At 35.2% G+C, this 22607-nt stretch overlaps 3 protein-coding genes across 5 annotated transcripts in view; 2 read left to right on the top strand and 1 right to left on the bottom strand.

Moving 5' to 3' along the window:
- LOC108975027 (serine-rich adhesin for platelets) overlaps positions 1 to 10856 on the top strand; it is a 30716-nt gene extending 19860 nt beyond the window's left edge. Inside the window, exons 5-11 of one of the 3 annotated variants that reach the window (XR_001993839.1) lie at positions 102 to 304; positions 368 to 828; positions 1274 to 1648; positions 1713 to 4829; positions 4897 to 5055; positions 7136 to 7318; positions 10769 to 10850. Coding sequence is in view for 2 of the 3 variants with exons in the window: in XM_018943245.1 (XP_018798790.1) it covers positions 102 to 304; positions 368 to 828; positions 1274 to 1648; positions 1713 to 4829; positions 4897 to 5055; positions 5317 to 5649 (4648 nt within the window). In the remaining variant the exon portion in view is untranslated. Of the gene's footprint in view, positions 1 to 101; positions 305 to 367; positions 829 to 1273; positions 1649 to 1712; positions 4830 to 4896; positions 5056 to 5316; positions 5859 to 7135; positions 7319 to 10768 lie in introns of those variants that run through there. The other 2 variants (XM_018943246.1, XM_018943245.1) reach the window with 2 other exon arrangements.
- LOC108975028 (fatty acyl-CoA reductase 2-like) overlaps positions 1 to 22607 on the bottom strand; it is a gene marked incomplete at its 5' end in the record, with an annotated part of 51680 nt that overhangs the window by 17243 nt on the left and 11830 nt on the right.
- LOC108975031 (protein URE2-like) lies at positions 10790 to 11014 on the top strand. Its single transcript, XM_018943252.1, has one exon. The coding sequence runs from the start codon at positions 10803 to 10805 to the stop codon at positions 10992 to 10994; it is 192 nt and encodes a 63-aa protein (XP_018798797.1). The 5' UTR covers positions 10790 to 10802; the 3' UTR covers positions 10995 to 11014.

Genomic DNA, 22607 nt, shown 5'->3' with positions numbered 1-22607 from the left:
TAATTACAGTTATTTGTATTTGCAAACATTTTTCCGCATTATAATAACGCACACATTTTTCGCATCTGCAATCCGCCGTTTCTTCTGTTTTGCTCTCACAGAAATGGCCACATGATGACACATCGCAACAAAAAACCCTACGAATGCAAAGCTGAGGGCTGCGGCAAATCATACTGCGATGCACGTTCYCTGCGCCGACATACTGAGAACCATCATTCGGGCATTATAACACCACAAAATCATACTCTCTCGCCAACCTCAAGCACACCGAACGGACTAAGTCTTTCACCGGCCACAGCAAGCGGTAAGTAGAACACCATTGACATAAATGACCGARCACCTTATGTGGGTTTTCATGTTTTTGTAGGGGATGCCAGTTCACCGGACGGTGCCACATGCATACGCACTTACATCTCCACAGGTGGCAGTATTGTTGATGCGGCCACCGGAGTTGCGCTCACCGAAGAGCAAATAAAGGCCATCAATTTGCCTATTAAGACCGGTGTCACGCTGCTTTCGCCCACGTCAACGTCGTCTGCGTCGTCAGTGAGTGGTGCTTCGTTGCCCGCGTCGTCCCCTACAATTGCGCTCGCCGAGACTAGCATCGTGGACACCGGTGAGGGTTTGACTCGCGAGCAACTGGATTTGATCAGTAAGATTATGCAACAGACGAAGCAAACGAGCGCACAGGTGACGGTCTCCTCACCCACCAGCGTTAATTCTTACAAAGTAGACACAAATCCAACTTCATCTACACTTGGTGCGACGAGTTCACATCCTGCCCTGAGCGGTTCATCGGGTCGACCGCGTACGTGGAATATGCAACTAGTAAGTTTAAAMAGTTGRAAGCAYAATGCAAATGCCAGCATGAGAAGGATAGGTTGAAATTTTTAATTTCTGAAAGCAATTATATCGTCTCTGTAGTTCTGAATTCAGAGTTACTAATTTTARTCATGGTTCGCCTAGTGTTTATGAAATAWATATACTATACTTTTAATATTTCCGAAAATTTCATCAAGTCATACGTTACCGACTTTCGGAAGAAATAGAAATATGTTCGAATTATTTGAGGTAGCTGTAGAATTCAGTCCACCGAGGAATATTTATATAAGCTTGTATGACTTGTGTAATCACTTCGTAGTTCAAAGAAAAGCACACCCTTTTTCCAAAACTGCCGGTTGATGAGCTCCCTTTTTATAACGCCAATACCTCTTAAAAGGGGTTTACTCAGCTCAATAATTAATTCACTATTTCAATTCCCACACTTTTTCAGTTAAATACGCAAAATGTATCCATCGCCGTCGATGATTCCAATTCCGATGCGACGTCCAGTACAGCAACATCGCCCATCGAAGCCAAAGAAGAGGAGGTGAATCAACAATTTGTGGCCGCCATTAATCCGCATCTCTTGAATATTGTCAAGATGGATCAGAAGCAAGTTGAATGCAATTTGTGTCATCGCAAGTTCAAGAATATACCCGCACTCAACGGACATATGCGGCTGCATGGGGGCTATTTCAAAAAAGACCCCGAAACCAAAAAGACAGAAAAGAAAGAGCCCAGCGGACCACCGCTGCAGACAGCCAGTATTGGCGTGCGTGCACTGATTGAAGAGAAAATCATCAGTAAACGCAAAGATATGAACAAGGTGAGTAGAAARRTGTTGATTTTTGCATTTCCAACAATTATGTTTATGTTTTTGCGTATGAAAGGGTGCCTTCGTAGTTCCTGCACCACCCAGTAGCGTATCCAGCACTTCCACAATCCGACGATCGATTAGCGATCTAGAAAGTTTCCTCAGTCCCAAATCACACAGTCACAATGGCAACATCGGCAGCGGTAATGGTGCCAACAGTAGTAACAGCAACACGTCTAGTCAGAATTCGCCCACCGCCACCACAACGACAATGCTACCTGCCGCAACTACAATCAAAAACTTCAGTGGTGGTACATTGGGCTTGCAACAAATCGGCATGTCGCAGAGTATCGAAATTTTCAGCACAAAGCAACAGAAGACAGTTGGTAATGTGGGCCATAGTTTGGGTATGGGCTTGAGTGCGGCTCTCCAAGCGAAYAATGCAACGATGAATCCGTCAACGATGAAATCTGCAGCAACGACAAATACAACGACTACCAAGGGAACTTCGACCGATCCGAAAGACTCGACACTCATTGAGTTATTGAAGCGCGGCACGCGTATCGCCGTCACTGCCAAGAAGCCACTAAACAGTACAAACCCAATAATAAATATGGGAAGTAGTAGCAGTAATAACGGCAATGGCGGATCGCGTCAAATAATCACCAACAACAATCGCACTGTGATTATACCGTCCGAYGTGCAAGTTCTACCCACCCGTATGGCCAAGTCGRGTACTAACGTCCWGCGATCCTCTACTCCCGCCGGCGTAGCCCTGACCGACACGACGCCACTATCACTCACCATATCGCAGAGTGGTGACGGCGGCATGGGTGGTGATGTGTATACGGTTACTTATAGTAGTGACACATCGGGATTTTTCGATGATGCCGAGGTGTATAATGTCGCTGATACGGATATGTTGCTGCAGACGGTAGATTCAATGCAGTTACTCAACGATGACTCGCAACAATTAAAAAGCGAACATTCCGAACAATTTGGCTCTGTRACTGGCGTGGGGATTACGGAAGGCGATCAAACCGATAATAGCGGTAATTGCATTCAAGCCGAATACTTGAAGTTAGAAGCCGACGGTAGTGTCAATGCTATGCCCACCACTTTACCCACTTTCCAACAATTTCATTCCAAGGAGTTAATCATGCAGAATAGTGCCCAGATACAGGCTGTGACTAGCATGCGTTCCAACGCGCATCAACTGGGCTCGTTATCCTCACCTATAAACTCGCCGCTCGCATATCCAACACCACCCTCCAGTCATGAAAATATGACRCAATCATCGCCCTACGTCGATGATGGGCACCAGTATTCCGAAGTGACAAACGCTTTCTTCAATGAGAAATGCAGTGCCGATTTCCTCACGCAGTCAGCAACCGAAGTGACTTTCTTCAAAAGCAACGACAATCAGCATGAGCTCACCGACACCGAGAAGATATTGAAGTTGAAGACCGTGTTGGAGGAAAGCGCTTTCGATGGTTCCATCAAGGTGGAGGATTTACTGAATGGTACAGAGGAGGATGACACGGAATGTGATCTACGGGACTTTGCTGAAAGCAATCTGGCATTTTTGGATGAGGACCAAGAGTTTCTAAATGATTCGCGAAATGCAACTTCGCCTTTGCCCGAATCATTTTTCACCGGCAGTATTGGCACGGCAGAAGAAGTGAAAGAGGTATTGCGCGATGTGYTACCCGACGAAAATATCAATCTGAATTGCGAAGAGCAATCGGATGAAAATATTATTGACTTRTATTATTTGCCGGGTTTGGGCTTACAATCGCAAATGATGCCTAATTCGGATGACCCGCTCTTATCCTCGTCTCCGAGAGATTTCGGTCAGCAGCGGGGACAAATTATTCAAACGACGCAACCGGTCCAAGCTCAGCAGCAACAGCAAAGTCAACMATCGCTATCACAATCACAGCAAATACAGCACACCACACAGCATTTGCTCTACGCCCAGCAAATGGAGCATCAAATGCAAGAACAACAACAGCAGCAACAWACATCTACCGGCGGAGACTACGTTGGCAATCAATTAGCAATGGCAATGCAACAAACAGTCGGAAACGGCAATGACACGCCCTCGACGCTACAGTACAATCTACAAAACCTACCGCAAGTACAAAACCAGCAACAATACATTGACGTGAACACACCGATTCAGCATGTGTCARCGCTTGATGGTGGCATACTGCACCAGCAGCTAGTCTTTACGGGTTCGACCGACAAACAGGAGATACATATAACGGGACAACAAGGCGATATGGGTCTTATGTCCGCCGGTAGCTCCATTAWTACCGACACCAATATCTACTTCGCCAGCAACTCCAGTAACTCCAACAACTCAATGTCCGCTTTGCAACAAATCGGTAATCAGTCGAGTACCTGCAATATGCCCATCTCATCGTCTTCAGGCTGTCAAGCACCAGCGGCTTCTACAGTACTTTCCACACTGCAACCTCTCTCCAACCAAACAAATTCCATACTGAAACGTCGTCTGCGGCCGCACAATTCCAGTGACTCCAGCAATTCACAAAGTTTCGCTAAATATCATCCGCTCTCACCGTATCGATCGAAATTGCGCAAACCCTCGCGTACGCATTATACACCGGCGCCTATACTTAATCCCGATCGAAARGGTGTCGGAYTGTATTGCAGTGTGCGCAAGCAACTCAACACGRGTCTGCTTGGTTTCGATAGTTTTGAGGATGATTTCGACGATCCGGTGGGCTTAGTGGACTTTTCAGATGAATCAAAGGTCAATCTGGGCTCGGCGTATCAAGCACAAGTACCGCCTTGYCGAGAACGCATTCACAGTGCGGGTAGCGATGCYGCAACYGACGGKGAGTTGTSTAAAACYAACTCTTGTTTCGACGTCGAGGAGCCTGTGAGTGCAGAGCAATTGTGGGAYCCCACCGTACAAACAGACGAGAAAATTTTGATGCGCTACATTGACCTGAGCAAATCATCGGCTGTGCCGCTGGGCAGTCACACCGAAGAAGTAGCGCTGCACACACTGCTCAAAGCWCAAGGAAATATGGCCGCGGCAGTACTAACTCTACTCCAAACACCATCGAATGCATTCCAGATGAAATGGTCCGCTACCGAATTGGAGGTGTTCTTAAAAGGACTAGAACGGCATGGCAAAGACTTTGGACGCATTTCGCTGGAGGTAAGTGATTGGAAGTACCGACTATTGCAACTGATATAAATTGACATCCATTCAATTCTTTATTTAGTTGGGTTCAAAGACAACGGGCGAGTGTGTGCACATGTACTACTTYTGGAAGAAACTTTGTGTTGACTATAAAGTATCACATCTTAAAACGGAAACGCCACCTCCACCACCGGTGAACGATCCGAAGCCGTATGTCTGCGAAGTGCCGGATTGCTCTGCGGTAAGTAAACCCCTGAGACCACTTAACTGCCTAACATCAATGWGATTCTATAACCGCTAAGGTGAAATGRCGGTTATCTGCCGAAACTGTGGCTGAATGTAATCGGCAATTAACTACAAACACAAAATAACTATTTCTATATGCAACAATCCTCATTTTGCATCATCAATTCACCGTTAATAGCAAATTAATATTATATCTCATTTTCCCTTCCATGAAAAATGCAAATTTACATTTATCGCGCTGCCGCTGTACCCATAGAGCTTTACCTCAAAAGCAGCCCTGCATGGTCACACTCGCATACATACTTACGGTAGAAATGCTAATAGCCATCATAACAACARTAACAATAATAACCACAACAATAATGCTACAAGCAACACTACTAATCAGAACAACGGTGCCACAAYGGGCGGCTCGACAAGCGTCGTCCAGCAGACCAACGGCTGTGCGTCACAGACACAAWCTCAATTGAGCGTCGGTGGTGCGAGTGCTTCCACTGCATTAMCCAAAGACGYTAGTCAAAGCAGCGTGCCCGGTGCCGTCAGCACCGCCAAGGACACCGACTTTCCCTGCAAGGTGTGCGGCAAGTAAGACTCCCCCTCCACTCTCTCTATTTCTCACTCCGTTCTGTCATTTTGTATTCGTAAATTAAAACGTATTAACGTAAACGCTACCGTTACCGTTACCGTGAAATTATGCTAAAAATGTTCCTCACACTCACATATTCACACACAAACATACTGTGGATTCATTCACAMTTTTAGTATAATTTCTTCTATGATTTAAAATAATTTTGTATAARCCGAAAAAAYAATAAAAACAAAAACAAATCAGATATTATATTTTCCACAAATTTACTGGCTATGCAGTCACTTTCATCTCTATTAGTAACGGGCTTTTCAGTAAGAGCAAAAGTTTTTTTTAATAAAACAAAAACGGTTTGGGATATCAATGAAATTCTTTATTCCTGTGAAAGTAYATTCATGCCATTATGTATGGAACTCGACTTTTTTTGCCTGGTCACYATGGGCACATTTGCAGAAGTCCAGACGCTGAATCCAATTTACAACGGTTTTCAAGCATAAATCGGCTTATATTCGTACGAAGTTCATCAACTACTTGCCGGTCTTGATCATCACGGAGGAAGTACGACCCAATGACGTCGCTGGCCCATAAAACGCGCCAAACCGTAATTTTTTCGGGATGCAATGGTGACTCATGGAGTACGTGTGGATTGCTGCTTGAGCAATATCACATATTTTGCTTATTGCCGGACCCATTCAGCCAGAAATGAGCCTCATGACTGAAGATGATTTCTCCATGAAAAACCGGATCATTTTCAAGTTGTTGCTCAGCCCAATTCACGAACATACGACGACTCTCGAGATCATGAGTTTCAATTTCAAACATCAATCAAGGCGCGTAACGTTGGCCATTGAGTAACCCTCAATCAATGGTATCATTTTTGAAGATTTTTGTTTTTGAATTTAAAARCTCGATGAGTCGTTCTATACGTTRGGCCGAGTTGCTGCGAAACGTGCCGAATCGACCTTCGGTACATCGAAGTTAACGTTTTTACTGTTTTTTTAAGTCACTTATTTTATTAATTTTAAGTATTTTCTTAAATTTTTTCTTTATATATGTTTTTAGTATAACTCGTTACTTTTTCTTATAATCACATACCAATACTGCATACAAACATACATACATACATACATACATATATTTAAGTGATTTATTTTAATGATATATAAGATAATAATAATTGTTGTTATTGTTGTTGTATTGTATTGTTCCATGTTTTAAAACGAAATAAAATGAAATATGAACATAATAAAAATACACCGAATGAATGTCAACAAATGAAATTCCACAATAATAACAAAAATTGATATTTAATCAAACGACAATGAATCTGCGTTGATATAAATTAACAAAAAATAACATTGTGTACTACATAACCTGCACACCTCAAATAACCGTGAACTACAATTAAAATGTAACTGAATAATTAAAAATAAAAATGTCTAATATATAAAACTGAAATAACAAACTATTACATATATTAATCGCGCAGAGTCAAAAGTCACAAGTTGMATTGCGAGTTGTCGCTACTCCCCACCACMACCACGCTGTTGTATAACGCCGCGCACGCGCAAACGCGCCCATGTTGAAAGTGCTAGCTCGCTCACTGAAGCAGCAGCCGCCACTGCAACCGGCATGTGTCTTTCAGCGCCACACTCAGCCAAAGCGTAAAATTGTAAGTGGTGTTCAAATCATTGCTAAATAATTTACTSTTCATTTCCATTTGAATTTTCAATAAACAATTACAATTTCAATTCAAAGTTATGCAATTCATTTCAAACTCCTCTCTCTCTCTCTGTCTGTCTCTCTCTCTCTCTCTCACACATGCCGATAATAAATATATACAATTACTACTCAAAAGTTACTCCATTTTTAATTCCATTATCCCATTATTAACACATCCCCGCTCCAGCCAATAACACTCGTATGTTGTACGTTGTGAACACTTGTAAAGAAACCCTCTCCCGTCACSTAAAATCGTTTCGAATTGTTTGAATTTATACTATGTATATTAAGTACTTACACGCTGCGCTAGTCTTGCTCCTATTATTTTTAAATCGTTGAGTTTTTAATTAAAATATCCCCATACGTTTGTAAATAAACTCTTAGCTTAAATAAAAAATAATTTAAAAACTAATTAAAACTCACTTGCACTTGTAGAGACCATATGCATACCTAGGCTACCAACACAACCCTACTAAGTACCGAAAATAAAAATTGAGTTCGTTTTGGAAGCGAGTTTCAGTGATTAAAGCTTTCATATAAGATTCGAAGTTTTCTTTGCCTGCAGAGTCCTGTTCTAGTTGATAAATGTAAAAAGCATAGTAGAAAGAAATACACTATTTTTGCAGTAGATTTCTTTAGTAATCTGTATCTGGAGTTGAATGAGTGCGATCGATATAAGTCGTAGAGAAGGCTTGGTGCTAAAAGAATTCTAAAACGGGTTTGTGATTGATAGGCTCAGCACTGTTTGACTACTCGATAAAGTGGATATTACTAKCATTAGCCTCTAACACCGCGTGGTTAGTTCTGTCTTCTCYAGACTGGATGAAGATGCGAAGCAAATGGGTCAGTTAGTGAATGAGTCCTRTCATTAAACAAACAGTTGTCTCACTCTCGATTTGGCTTATACATCACTGTAGACAGTCATAACTTCGAAGTCGTAGATAATTTCGTCTATCTTGGAATCAGAATTAACACAAACAGCAACATCAGCCTCGAAATTCAACGCAAGATAACTCTTGCCAACAGGTGCTACTTCGGACTGAGTGGGCAATTAAGAAGTAAAGTCTTCTCTAGACGAACAAATACCAAATGGGCGATGATAACATCTAATAGTTGATGTTACGTATTTTCGAGAGAAAGGAAGATTAATGGTTCTTTGCGCATTGGCAACGGCGAATACCGCAGTCGAATGAACGATGAACTGTGCGAGATATACGACGACATTCTCATGGTTCAGCGAATCCAGAGATGGTCAACTTCGTTGAAAAGACCAGGTGGAGAAGGACCTGACTACAGCTGGAACCTCCAATTGGCGCCAAACACCGAAAAGGAACAACGAGTGGCGCGATCTTGTAAGTTCGCCTATAACAGCGTAAGCGATGTCTACGCCAGTAAATAAAAAGCCTCTTGGTATTTGCTTTAAATTTATTATAATTGGCAGCGACTTATCTGGACTGTGAAAATTTGACCGCTTGTGGGAAGCCATTGGTTAGAAGCAGCCATTTTTGGTCAAAAGGGGAGAAATGGTGTGCCATCATTATAACGCCAGGCCACACATTTTGATAGGGACAATAACCGTTCAATTAACTGAAACGGTTCCGGATTTTTTATCCGGTCAAGGATTGTCAACTCGGCAGAATTCTGCCGCTACAACAACAACATAGTGACGGGAATTTTGTTGGGATACTTTTATGCATCCAACTTATGGTCCGGATATAACAGCAAGTGATTATAACCTCTTCTTATCTCGGGCAAAATATTCGCATTTTCATAAAAAATCGACTGCCCAARTTATTTGCTTAAGATTTTTATGAGAGTGACATTATGAAATGACCTTCAAACAGCCAACAAGTTGAATAACTTGTTATTCCGTTTATTCTAACTATGAAGATATAATGTATTTCTTTACCAGACGTTATATATCTCGAATTCAAAAGGATTCGAAATTTGGTAACGTTTTAATTTTGTTGGAATTCTTCCTATTTATATTTTTCATAATACGTCACATGATCCCTAAGAGTCTTCTATCACTTCAGTTACAATACTCGCTGATAAGGCGCCTTTTTCTAAGCAAGCAAGCAATTTTAGTCTTTAGAGAAATTACGTCGCTTTTAAAAGAGAATTTCCTTATTAGTTTTTTCTTGTTATATATATGTATGCCCTCAAATCAGATATATAGATATGTGTAGCTATCAGCAAATCTATTATTCTCTGGCGATAATATTAGTTTTCTATCCGCGATTCTTGTTCAAAGCTCATTTTACAGGAAGCAGGAGTAATATTTTTCAGAGTACTTTACTTAGAAGACAGAGGCTACCACAGTAAATTAGTTCAAAATAAAGTTGCAGCAGAAACACTGGTGTTATAATGAACTCTGTTATCGCCGTAGAAAATATTCCATGAAATATTCGCTTAACCACATTAATAGATCCACCTTTTTCACGAAGGTAAAACTCATAGTTAGTTTTGTTCCCATAAAGGAACAAAGGAAGTCATTAGTGACTTGATTTAACTGTTGTTCATAGAGTTCAGAGCCCAGCTAAACCCTTAGTTTTAGCCAGACCCATTCACACATTGCGACATAGTATGTTTCTAAACCCATTTATGCATTCGCTTTTTAAGTATTTATTTTGCTGTATTCTTTTTTCATTTTTAAAATGGACGTATCCAAAATGTCCAAAACAATTTTTTTATAAGTTAAAGTTGTTTTATATAATTAAAGGTTCATTCCCAACCCATTGTTCACCCAATTCAAAATAAGCAATTTTTAACAAATTTACACAGATAAGCATCTGTTCAGCATATCGAATGCGTATTATACTCTCTGCACTCGCTTACGAGAGCGGCGTTCCAATAAGCAAAACGAGCTGAAAATAACAAAACTAACAAAATAATTTTTACTCTTCTAACAACCGAATGCTTTCCAAGTACCATTAGTGCATGCTACGATATTTATGAAACAATTTACGATATATATGTACATACTTGTGTATAGATAGAATTGTTTGGATATGCTATATGTATCGCTGTGTCTCGTCTTTATCATTTTCACCAACACATACCGTTATATAGAAAAATATTCATTACTGTTTTATTTGTTGTTTGCAACCTGTAAATCCTCATAGACRTCCCCCCACATTCTTGTTGTTGCTTATGTTTTCTCTGTGTTTGCTTACATACCTAGCACATATGGTGCGTTATCATCTCTAGACCACCTTGCTTTTACCACCTAGCCATACCTCAGTTGCTTTGTGATGCYCAATTACTCGTAACTGATTTTTCGAGTTTGCCTCTGTGTATAGTTGTGTTTGTCTTTTGCATTTATTGCCTGTGTTCATTAAATCTAACGGTATACTTTGCATTTCTCTTTTCTTTTTGACATTTCGTCTTGCACTCGYAGAGTTTTTAATAAAGTGAAGAGTAGAAGCGCTCACATGAAGACGCATCGCGTGCAGGAGCAGCAGCAACAGCAACAGCAACACCAACAGCAACAACAATCAGYCGCTGAAGCGTCCACCAGCAGCAATAACACAGTTGCGTCTGCGCAAAGTCAACAGCTAAGCGCGATTCAAAGTCACCATCAACACCAGCAACAACAACAATCGACGTTTGAGCAAAAATCCTGAATTTAGACCCCCTCAACCCAGTAGCGTCTACCCAATACCTTGAAGACACCAGCCCTACAACCCAATTACCCAAATATTATATACGTATATGGTCACCAAGTGACCGACTCCGAATTGCAACGTGTATCCCACAACGCTGTATGTAGTATAACAAACTCACTACCGAAGTGCTAAAATGCAACCATGCAATGTAAACAGAAAATATAGTGAGCACAACAGAAGTACATGTGCGAGTAAATGACAAGTGAGCATACATTTGAAATTTTGAAATTTGAAACTGACAATCGCAGAGTTATTGTATGTAACGTAATCTTAAAGTTAATTACAATTACAATTTAATTAAATACTTAATCATATTTAAAGTCATTATCAAAACACAGTCTGCTAAAATAAATGTGTATTAACATTGTGAATATATATATACATACATACAAATTCATTTTGTATGCAACGCAATGTAACTCTCTAAGAAGACTCTATTAGTAGTTGAAAAATGTTTAAAACAAGAAGAAGAAGAAGCAACGCGATGACTCTAAAAATCGCCATATTCTTCTAATAATCGAGTGTTGTATTTTGTGCGTGTAGTTGTTCTTGTAATGCATAGGTATGCATGTAGTTTGTAATTGAATTTGTTTTACTTTCGAAGAGAGTTTTTATTATAGATTTACAATTGAATTAATGTCTACATTAAAATTAAGTGATTTATGTAGTAAATGTGAAGTTATTAGACATTAGCTAAGCGAAATGATTAAATGTTGAATAATGGAAGCGAGCATTTAGGAAATTCTTGTGGGTGTAAGAGATGGAGGTAAACGGTAAAACGATGGCAATTGATAGTATTTCCTAAAAAGCAAAACCAAACCGCCGATGAAAATTAATTAGCAGTAAAATACACAAAGAGAAATAAATATAAATAAAATTTGTAATTTCATTAACTCACACAAAAACACATACACTCATATACATATATACATATATGCACAACCATGTCTACTTTTCAAGTTACAAAAAACTGCATATTTTTTTTTTTTTTTGTACTACTGGAACTGTGTAGAGTGCAACAACAACTATGGTTGAGTTTGAATTAAAAGCATTAATTTTATTTCTAAATTTCTTTCTAAATGACAAATTTTTGTGATATTGATATGTGTATTTATATGTTAAATTAACTAATTTAAAACAATTAGGTTAGGAACGCAGTGATTTAGGCAAATTGTTTACAAAATCGCAATTTTTTATGATTTAATTTATGAAAATATACATTGTTATTTGTTTGCCATCGTAGACTATGAAGTTGAAATTGTATTTAGTTAAGCTTTTTTTTAACGATTATTATTTGCAAAACAAAAAAATAACTCAAGGGTTAAAATTGTCGCTCAACGCAAAAGCATACTGTGGGCAAAAAATAGTAAGACTTTTCAATTTAAATTTCGGAATATTTTTTTTCTGAGTTGGTATGACTATYAATGACATCTGTGCCAAATGTCACATCTCGAATAATTTCACTCATCGTAAAAATCGCTAAATGCACTTTATGTACTTCAGAAAGATAASCGTATACTAARCACTGATAATCTTTCTGAAGTACATAAWGTGCATTYAGCGATTTTTACGAGGAGTGAAATTATTCKAGAACGCGTTGACGACGAACCACGTCCAGGACGGCCAACACCAACTGATGATCAACACGTCAATAAAATAAAGGAATTGGTGCTTAAGAATCGACGTTTAGTTAAAACCATTTTGAAAGATCATTTGGGCCTAAAAGAAGTGAAAGCACAATAGTTGGTTCTAAAATCACTAAATTTTTTCAAAAATCTGCGTCGCGTTAACGTCTGTGAAGAAATGGCAAACCAAAAAAAGAAAGGTCAAAAATCAAGGTTATGTTGATAGTTTTTTCGAATAGCGTGGAATGGTGCAATCCGAATTTCTTTCGACCAGCTAAACTGTTAACAAGGAAAGCTCTTTGAGTATATACGTCGTTTGCACGAAGCTATTCGTATAAAAATGCCGAAATTATTRGCCCACAACTCTTGGTTTTTGCATAACGATAATGCATTGTCGTATACTGCTTTGATTCTTCGTAAATTTTCAACAAATATCGTAGATGTGCAAAAAGAAGTAAAGAATTTTAAAATTATGAACAAAGTCTTACAATTTTTGCCCACCAGTGGCCCATCAAGTGTGTCAGCATACAAAAATTCATTTTGGGAATTAAATTTTATTAATTTTTTTTAAGGTATATTTATATTATACATATTTTAAGAAAACACAGTATGTTTTTGAAAAGCAAAATTAAATACTTTTCAAATGGTACTTGATCCCCAACGGCGSTAAAGTATAGGTTCGCCGCTTCTGCAGTAATTACGGCCTGCTATATGCATGAAACCTAAAAAAATATCACTGGAAGATCGACAAAAAACTAAAAATTAAAAAATGTGCAAACATTTGAGTGTGTTTCGATAATTTTTCCCGAGTAATCACTGCAGCGAATTCGGGAAATGCTGCTTCAAGTAAAATGAGTAGAAAAATAAATTAATAGCGCAAATTTATTGAGATTTTTTGATGTTCTTTTTTTAATTTTTTTAAAATGGTTAATTTAATAATATACATATACAAACATATTTTAGAAGGCTGTAACGCAAAAACTTGTTAAAATATCCATTTAAAATTTTACTGTGCTATTTTTGTATCGAAATTTAAAAATATCGATCCTTTTTAATGTCCCAGACTTAGTGGGAAGCCTTAAACTTCTGACAATTACTAAGTACTATATATCTTTGATTTAAAAAAATGCTATAATTTTTTATTTTTTGCTTTGAAACAACAAATTTTAAATTTGCTATGACTTCTAACATAATATATACTATACTTTGCCACTGATAACTAAGTACTTCCATTGAAATCAACCGAGCTCAATACTGTGCAGTAAACGCTATCATAATTAGTGCATAGAAATGCATTCAAAATGACGTTTGTGCATTAAAAAAAAWTTTTAAATATATATATGAATTATCAAAAGGTGCAATGAAATATCGTTAAAGTAAAATTATAATACATATACATACATACTTGCATATATGATTGTTGTTATAGTTGTTTAGATTATAAATTGAAAATATGCATATTACATACATAAATAAATATATATTATTTATACACTTGTCTTTCGCGCTCCACTAAAAACAAAAACAAAACAAAAAACAAAAGAAACAAAAAGCAAAACATGAATCCTTTCAAACACTAGTTATAGACATAAATGCATACATATACATACATACATATGTATGTTTGTCTGTAAGCTGGTTTAAAACTATACATACTCACAAACATACGTAAATGTATTAGGAAATAAAATTTATTACTTACTAAGCATGTTTGAATTAAAAGAAGTAATAAGGCATATAAAAACAAAAAAACAAAAATTAATTAATGAAAATCAGAAAATCAAGTGATAACGAGTGAGATTAAAAACGATTTTAGCCCGCACCACTCCCTTTTAGTTATGAACAAGCAGCCACGCAGTTGTATGCCAAGTATACGAGTTCCACCATGTATGTGTATACGAAGAAGTGCATATGTGTGCATTTCGCGAGGTAAATTGTAAACGGAAATAAAATTTCTATCAAATATTGTATGGAAAAAGCGTCACAATATGTCATGCGCGTACATTTCCTCAAACACGTGCAAGCCCATAAGGCTATTTAGCATTATAGTTGTATTCTATGTTCGCAGTTACCCACACATACATACATACTCACACATATATATATACATATATATAAATTAGTAGCATAAACGTAGTTGAATTTGTTAGAAGCCCACACGAGGATTGCCGCAAATGACGTGGGAGTATGAATACCCTTATTCCAAACTCCAAACGCCCAAGTACAAACGTCAATGCTGTTAAGCAACATCAATGTTGAACAAAAATTGAAACAAAATAACTGAATTTGAAATGTATAAATATTRTATTAGTTGTACGTATATATAGTTTTCTTTCCAATAAGACATAAAAGACACTATGCTAACGGTTTAACTCAATTAAATTTACGATTACCTAAACTACCTTAAGTACAGCCGTGGTCAGCTGCATATGTACGCCTAATCGACCTGTTCRTAGTTTTGTTATGGTTTTTCTGTTTTATTTTAATTTATATTTTTAAACTAACTCAAATCAATAATTATTGTATACAATGAATGAAATGACAATGAGGCACAGTTACTACTTACAAATGCTCAAATGCTCGAATACTTAATTATACGTAAAACTATACTACCTACAAGCATRCACACATACGGACACATGCATAAATATGTATGTGCAAATTAGCTACTTTTTTTGCGCAAATGTATCGGCGTTTGCACAAACATTTAGTTCAATACTCAAAAAGCGAAATCAAGTTTTGTTGTTGGCTGTATTTTGCTGTAGTTGTACGATATTTTCAGCGTTTTATATGCAAACAAACATAAGTAAATGAAATAAAAATCAAGTGAAAGTAAAAAAAAAGAAAAAGAGTGAGCACAATTTACTATATATCTGCCAAAATAAGTAAAATGAAATTTAATTAAATAAAATTAAATCAAAGCTAACTATTGCTGCACACCACTGTGCTAAGACAAGTCATTAAACATTAAACATCTACTAAAAAAAAACAAAAACAAACAATTAAAATTTAAAACAATTTTAAAAGACATAAGCATTGTCAATATCGATGAGTATAACAAAGAATTATATACTAAATTAAATATGTCATAAACAAGAAATTAAAAATATAAACTGTACACTATGCATACACATACACATGCAAACATACATATGTTTTAAGTAGTGAAAGTCTCTATTAAAATGCGATTATCCGCATATGTAGCAGTGTACCGTAATTAAGTGAACATTTACTTACGCATAATTAGTATTATCTAATTACTTCTAAGTTTACTTCTCATCTGAATACAAAATGAAAACTATTAGCAATTTATATGGTTGTATTGTATACATATATTTATTATTCTATTATTATTATACACATATTATATTTAAAAAAACATTTACTCTACTCAACTCTACTAAACTACAAAACTAAAAATAACTGTAGCAGAAACTCTATATTATTAACGAAAATGTGCGAGAAGTGCTGTGCCACTACAACTTGCCTACTCTACATACATACAATACATACTCGTACATACATACATACATATAAAATAACAGAAGGCTATTTACTTTATAAATATTGCTTTTACACAACTTGTTATTAGCTATGACGACTATTTAATATTATATTGATTTTTAAGCGCAATTTTTAGTTATAAAAAGCATACAAATACGCAATTTTGTGAAATATGAAATGAAAGATAAAGATAATGAGAAGAACAATTTTTTTGCACTAAAAGTGTGAATTGAACATGAGCAGTTCACCACTGTATGCTTTGCTATGTTTCCGCGAACACTCATTTAATTTCCTTCCTTTAATATTTTGGTTACTCATACGCCATGGCATTTTCTTTTATACAAACGCAGCTAATTAATAAAAATAAAAATTTACATACAAGAACTAAAGATAAGTATACACACCCACACACACACACGCACGTACACACACACACATACACATACAAACACACATGTATATGSGAGAAGCGAAAAGTGTAAAAACAAAAAATACAAAAATAATATGTGCCAAAACTTTCTTCTTTCTAAAGGCCTTCAATTGTAGTATTTTAAGTATTATTAATGCAGAACAGTGTAAAGTGACATAAGGTTAAAATCTACGTAGATAACTTAAAATATGTAATTATGAAATATTAAGTGTAAATTAAGAGAAGGATAATCCAGTTTCGACGTGTAGAAAAATTACTAAAAATATCAAAAAAAAAAAAAAAACTAAAAGAAATATTTTATGAAATTGAGCGCGTTTTAGAAGCTAGAAGACAGTCGGATTATTAATTTTTTTGTAATTTTTTTATGTTAATTGAAGAGCTGCGCATATTTACTGGTGGCATACAAGCGGCAAATGTATTCTTAGTTTAGCTGTAATGAGCACAAGTGCGTTGCTGTGTTTATATTATACTAGTATAAACTACAGTTTAGCTGTTAATTAATTTTAAAATTAGTATGTCTTAATGTTTTTGTTATTATTACGATTAAAAGTTTGTTTGTTTTTGTTGTTTTGTATTATAATTAAATTAAATGTTTTGAATAGAGAAATTCTGTGTTTTTTTTTAACTGTTTACTTTATTTGATTTCACTTATGTTAATTATTTGTAAAATATTTTTGAGAAATATAAAACTTTCATTTATTCTTTAAAAAATCTGTTTCCACAATTTGTTTCACTTTTTACTTTATGTTTTTACATTTATTCAAATGTAAACTATTATAAAATTAAAGAAAAGAATATGTACCTGCATCACTAACTAATGAAAACAATTCTCGCTCAGAATTTATTTATTCAATTAGTTAAAAAAAAACTATTTTTATATTGATTTTACAATACTGAATAAAATAATCAAAATTATTATGAAATATGGAGAGACACAAGCGTTATCAAAGCAAGCGTTAGAGGTTTTGATAATAAATCAATTTCCAGTTAAAAAATTAAGTATTTTAAATTTTGTCAATTTCAATTAAATGCTTTAATATTATTTCACATTTATGACAAAGTAACTGTGCTTGTTGTTATTCATTCCATTTGCCTGACTACCGCCCGAACGTTCATGAATTCAATCTTCAAATGAGAGAATTTTTGATATTTATAAAGTTAGGCTAAAGAGTGTTTGTGGAGGAACTACTGATATTTTTCTAATATGTACCGATTAAGTTCGTCGACAATAATGTAATGCTTCTTATTCTTCTTTATTGACGGTTATAGCCGAGCTTCTAAGGCGGTTATAGCCGTGTTTACAACAGTAAGTTTGTTGTCTTCCTTTTAATGGGGGTGTCTTTTACGTGGCGGTTCCCAAACCCAGCGCAAAACGATGAGAAGGTATGTTTCACTTTCTCACTTTAGCTCGCTTTAAACGTTGTTTGGCTGCTCAGAGGATACTCGGTCTCAGACCGAAAGTCGTGACCAAATAAAATTATTATTTCTGGTCACTTCCAAGTGAATGGCTAACTCAGAGCAACTTTTCTCACCTGCGTGAACTTCTACATATGACTCCATTCTCTAATATATATTAAATGTTTACAATTTTTCATTTCAATCAAAAACAATAAATATAATAGCTTCCACTTTCGTTCAATTATAAATTTTGAAAAAAAAGAAACAAAACGAGCCAAGAGTAAAAGAATTTTTAATGTCATGTTATAACAATAGGTTGAGCATAGTTGGGAGACATGTTCTAGCGATCAAGTTTCAAGTTTTTACGCAATTTTTTCGCTTAGAAAAATTTTTGAACGTTATGTCCAAATGCCTTGGATACTGTAGAGCAGGGATGCTCACGTCGTAACTCACTTGGCCTCGAAAAATATCTTTTACAGCAAACACAGAATTCACTTGGCTACAGCATACATAGCTTAGTTATTAGTTCAGTAGAAATATAGTTCACCGTCGACGTATTTTTTTGTTATMCTGAAAACCATGTCGTGTCGTGCGGTTTCAGAGTTAAATTTTTGAACACCACTGTTATAGAGTGGTTTTCGGATTTTTGAAATTTCTTTGTTTTTAATTCCCTTTTCAGTGGATCTCTGATGTAGACTCACAATAGTGAAATTTATAAGGAGGTAATATCTGACTATTAAAGAAATTAATTCACGGTTAATCAAGTCCAGGAAGAGTCACTCAGCCTCTTGCAGAAGCGATACGAATAGTTCACTCTATGCTTTATGCCCTTCATACCATCCCTACCTACCTCTGCTTAATTATTTTTCGTTGAACTTTCGGGTGTCTACCTTCCATACGAGTTATTTGCTTTGGCAATCTTTTCGATTGCGTTTTCGGATGTCTAGTCTTGGCAATTTTTGGAGACCATTTGATGTAGCAGTCTTTTATTCRCATGTCCTGGCTTGTTTTATATAATATGTGGTTATTTAGTTCAGTATTATTATTAACTAAGTTGCTTAAAGTATTTTATCATAACTTTTTCATTTCGTGGCGCWTGCAATATTTGTTGTTTTTTTCACAAATGTATATAAATATAAATGCATACATATATAAGTAGTTGATGACAATCGGATTTGTATACTATTAAAAAAACCGATTTTCAATGGCGAAATCGTCACTGACATATATTTTTTATTTTACGGACTTGTTGTTGTTTTTCTGTTTTTGCAATAGCAATTAATCGACGATATAAAATGCCATAAGCCAATTGATTTCCAATAAAATATACGTACTTATAATAAATTTGCATACAGGCATACCATGTATATATGTAAGTATATGAAGAMATACACAGAGATAAACCGCACACCTTTCGCAAACTCTACTAATTGCGCTCAAAATGGAACTTTTCGAAAATCTTATCTCAATACTCTGCGTTGTGATTGTGTATTAAGTGTGTAACCAGAAAATAAAATGAAAACACATAATTGAATAAATAATTAAATAAGTGAAGTAAACCACAAWAAAAAGGAGTATTTAATATGAGAATTTGTAAAATAATGTTGTTCAAGCAAAAACACTATTCTGTGAAGAGTATTTATGCATATACAATAATATATAAATATGTATATACATATATAGAACATATATGTAGTCTGTGGCGGTAAATACATATATACATGTGCTAAAGTGAATATGACTTCTGTAGTGCTGTAAGTATACGTTTTTAATTAGTGGCGAGCCAAATCAGTTTTTAGCCRGACAACGAACAATATACGTACATATACGCATGTGCTTATGTACATATATGTATGTGTATGTGCATATATGTATGTGTGAGAAGAAATAGTTGAAAGCGTATGATATTCGGTGTCTCGCTGTGAGGCAATTTTCGTTGTCAGTGCCGCCAGCTAGCGATGCATACAATTACATAGTGTTTAATTAAAGTATTCAAATAACAAGCTCATATTTAATATAAATGCAAGTCACACTAATACACCCGCGTAAACGAAGGATAATAACTCCTTAGACATATCAACACTTTTATTATTATCTACAATTATATTTCGTATTCTAATTTTCAAAGCATATACATATATAAATACAATATATATATATAGTATATACATATATATACTTACATTTATATGTATATAAAATATATTTTTTCTTATGTAATACTCATAGCTGTAATTGGAGCGCTAGTATTTAAGACGATTTTAAAACAATAAAAAAGAAAGAAATTAGTAATTAAGTATGTGGTAAGGACACATACTGACACGTAATGTAAAACGGCAAATTTTAGTGKGAAAAGCGTTGAGTCAAATACTTACTAACACAACCAAACAGGCATAAATGTTCATGTAAAACGCTACAAAGCCACACAAACACACACACACACACACAACTATAATCAAAACATTTKGACCAAAGCAGAGAACACACACTTGGTAAAGTAGAGAAAAAGCTTAAATTTGCTAAAARCAACAAAAAATAACTGAATATATGTAAATAAAAATGAGGGTATAACTAAGTTTCATAAAATAACCAGGAAAAAATGTACCRAAAMCAACGCATTGCTTCAATRTGTGTGCRGAAGCATTAGAGCAGCAGATTTGTAGGCGTTTTCTAACTTCAAATTTCCTCTGTGCGAATAAGAAACCAAAAGTAAAAGAAATATCGAAATAAGCACAACAATTCATAAGTAACACTCATACAAGAAAAAAAAAAAAACAAAAAAAAAAACAGCATTAAATGTTAAATAAATCAGAAAAATGTATAGCAATAACGGCAAGCTCAACCTTGACCGCGTACAATGTAACAAACTTTGGAAAAAAATTTCAACGCTGCAACGCATACCTACATACCAACTACACATAACCTACAAATACAAAAACATGCATACGTATATAAATATGCGCGAAKAAGYTCACGCTCAGCGCAAGCAAAGCGCTCACTCACGCGCTCATAAACGCATGGCTCAAGGTTGCGCATGCGCATGCGCAGTGAGTCTGTTTTTAACTTTATAAACTAAATGAAAAAGTATATATATATACAGACATACGTACATACATCTATATCTGAAATAAGCAAAATTTTTATAGCGAACTGTTGATTGATAATTGTGGCAAGCATGCGTGTTGCAACTTCTTGTTGAGCAAACACAGCATACATACTAAATAAACGTTTATCGTTAATAAAGTAAATAAATGCAGATATATAATATAAATACTAATAATAATTTTAAGTAAATAAATTTATATTAAGCAAGACAAAAAAGTGAAGTGACAATGCTGTGAAGAATGCCAGCAGGAAATCAATGCTTCGAACTCTAAAAAAAACAAAAAAAAAAAAAACCAATATACATATATATATGAAAAGAAATAAGTAATAAATCAAGTAATCTTCATGGTTGTAAACTGATGATCAAAATAGGTTAAGGATTTTCATCTACTCATCAAAACTCATCTCGAACTTAAACTTTATTTGCATGTTAGCTAGTTGTTACAATATACGTGTATATACGAGTTTACTTACAAACAATCACAACAAAATGAGGTCGCTCTTTGGTGCTTTCGTTGGTTTTATAACTGATTTATATATTTATATATTATATATATATTATATATATATTTATTGATATACTAACATGACTTTAAGAACGGTGTATAATCAGTGAGTGTTGAGCGGCTTATTAGTCTCATACAGAAGAAGCTACTTTACTTTTAGGCAGTAAAGGGATCCAATTGTGGATGAAATCAGTTGCAAAGTAAGTACGCACGCTGSAATAAAAAAACTTTAACTAAATAGTTGGTTTTCGAAAGTTAAAGTTAAACTCCTTATAACACAAATTGTACAAAAATAAAGTGAAATCCTAAAAGTTCGATTGAGACTCTCAAATTAATCTCAGATATTTATAAGTTACTCAAAATTCTACATTTAATTCTCAAATCGCCTAAAGATGGGCCTAAAGATTTCAAAGATATCAGCAAATTAATTAATACAGCTCTTCTGTAGCACAAAAACTAGTAAATATTCACTTTCTTGCATTAAGCGCTKGATTACCAGCATTCACTTCGCTCTAAACTTAAACTTCTTTTCATTTTCGCTAAGTTTGTTAGATTAAAATTCAGCTCAGCACTCGCCAGCGTTCTAACGACCATTCTCACAGGCACAATTTACGAAGCATTTTCATGCACTTTCAAATTTCAATATTCATCGAATAAATGCCAAAAATACYCCAACATCGAATAGCTCGAGAATCGAATAACTGTTATAATGATACTCTAAACTTTTGCTCGAATTGCCGTTATTCAACGATCCAAAAAACCAATCTACATAATTATTATTATAAATGTTTGTATATATTGCGATTCTTGATTTTTAAGAGTGTAAAAGCTTATACGTTTCAAGTATTTGTAGCTAATGTTAAAATAGTATGAAAGTATTCACGGAAATAAATTTTTAATTTGTTGACAGTTGAATACAATTTTTTATAACGTGTATTATGGATTTTTTAATTTTGTAAAGTTTAGTACAAAATAGAATAATATTATTTTGTTTTCTTTATTT

This window comes from Bactrocera latifrons, unplaced genomic scaffold (genome assembly GCF_001853355.1).
Source record: "Bactrocera latifrons isolate USDA-ARS-PBARC rearing strain unplaced genomic scaffold, ASM185335v1 scaffold_60, whole genome shotgun sequence".
Lineage (NCBI taxonomy): Eukaryota > Metazoa > Arthropoda > Insecta > Diptera > Tephritidae > Bactrocera > Bactrocera latifrons.
This window is presented reverse-complemented; position numbering and strand designations above follow the sequence as displayed.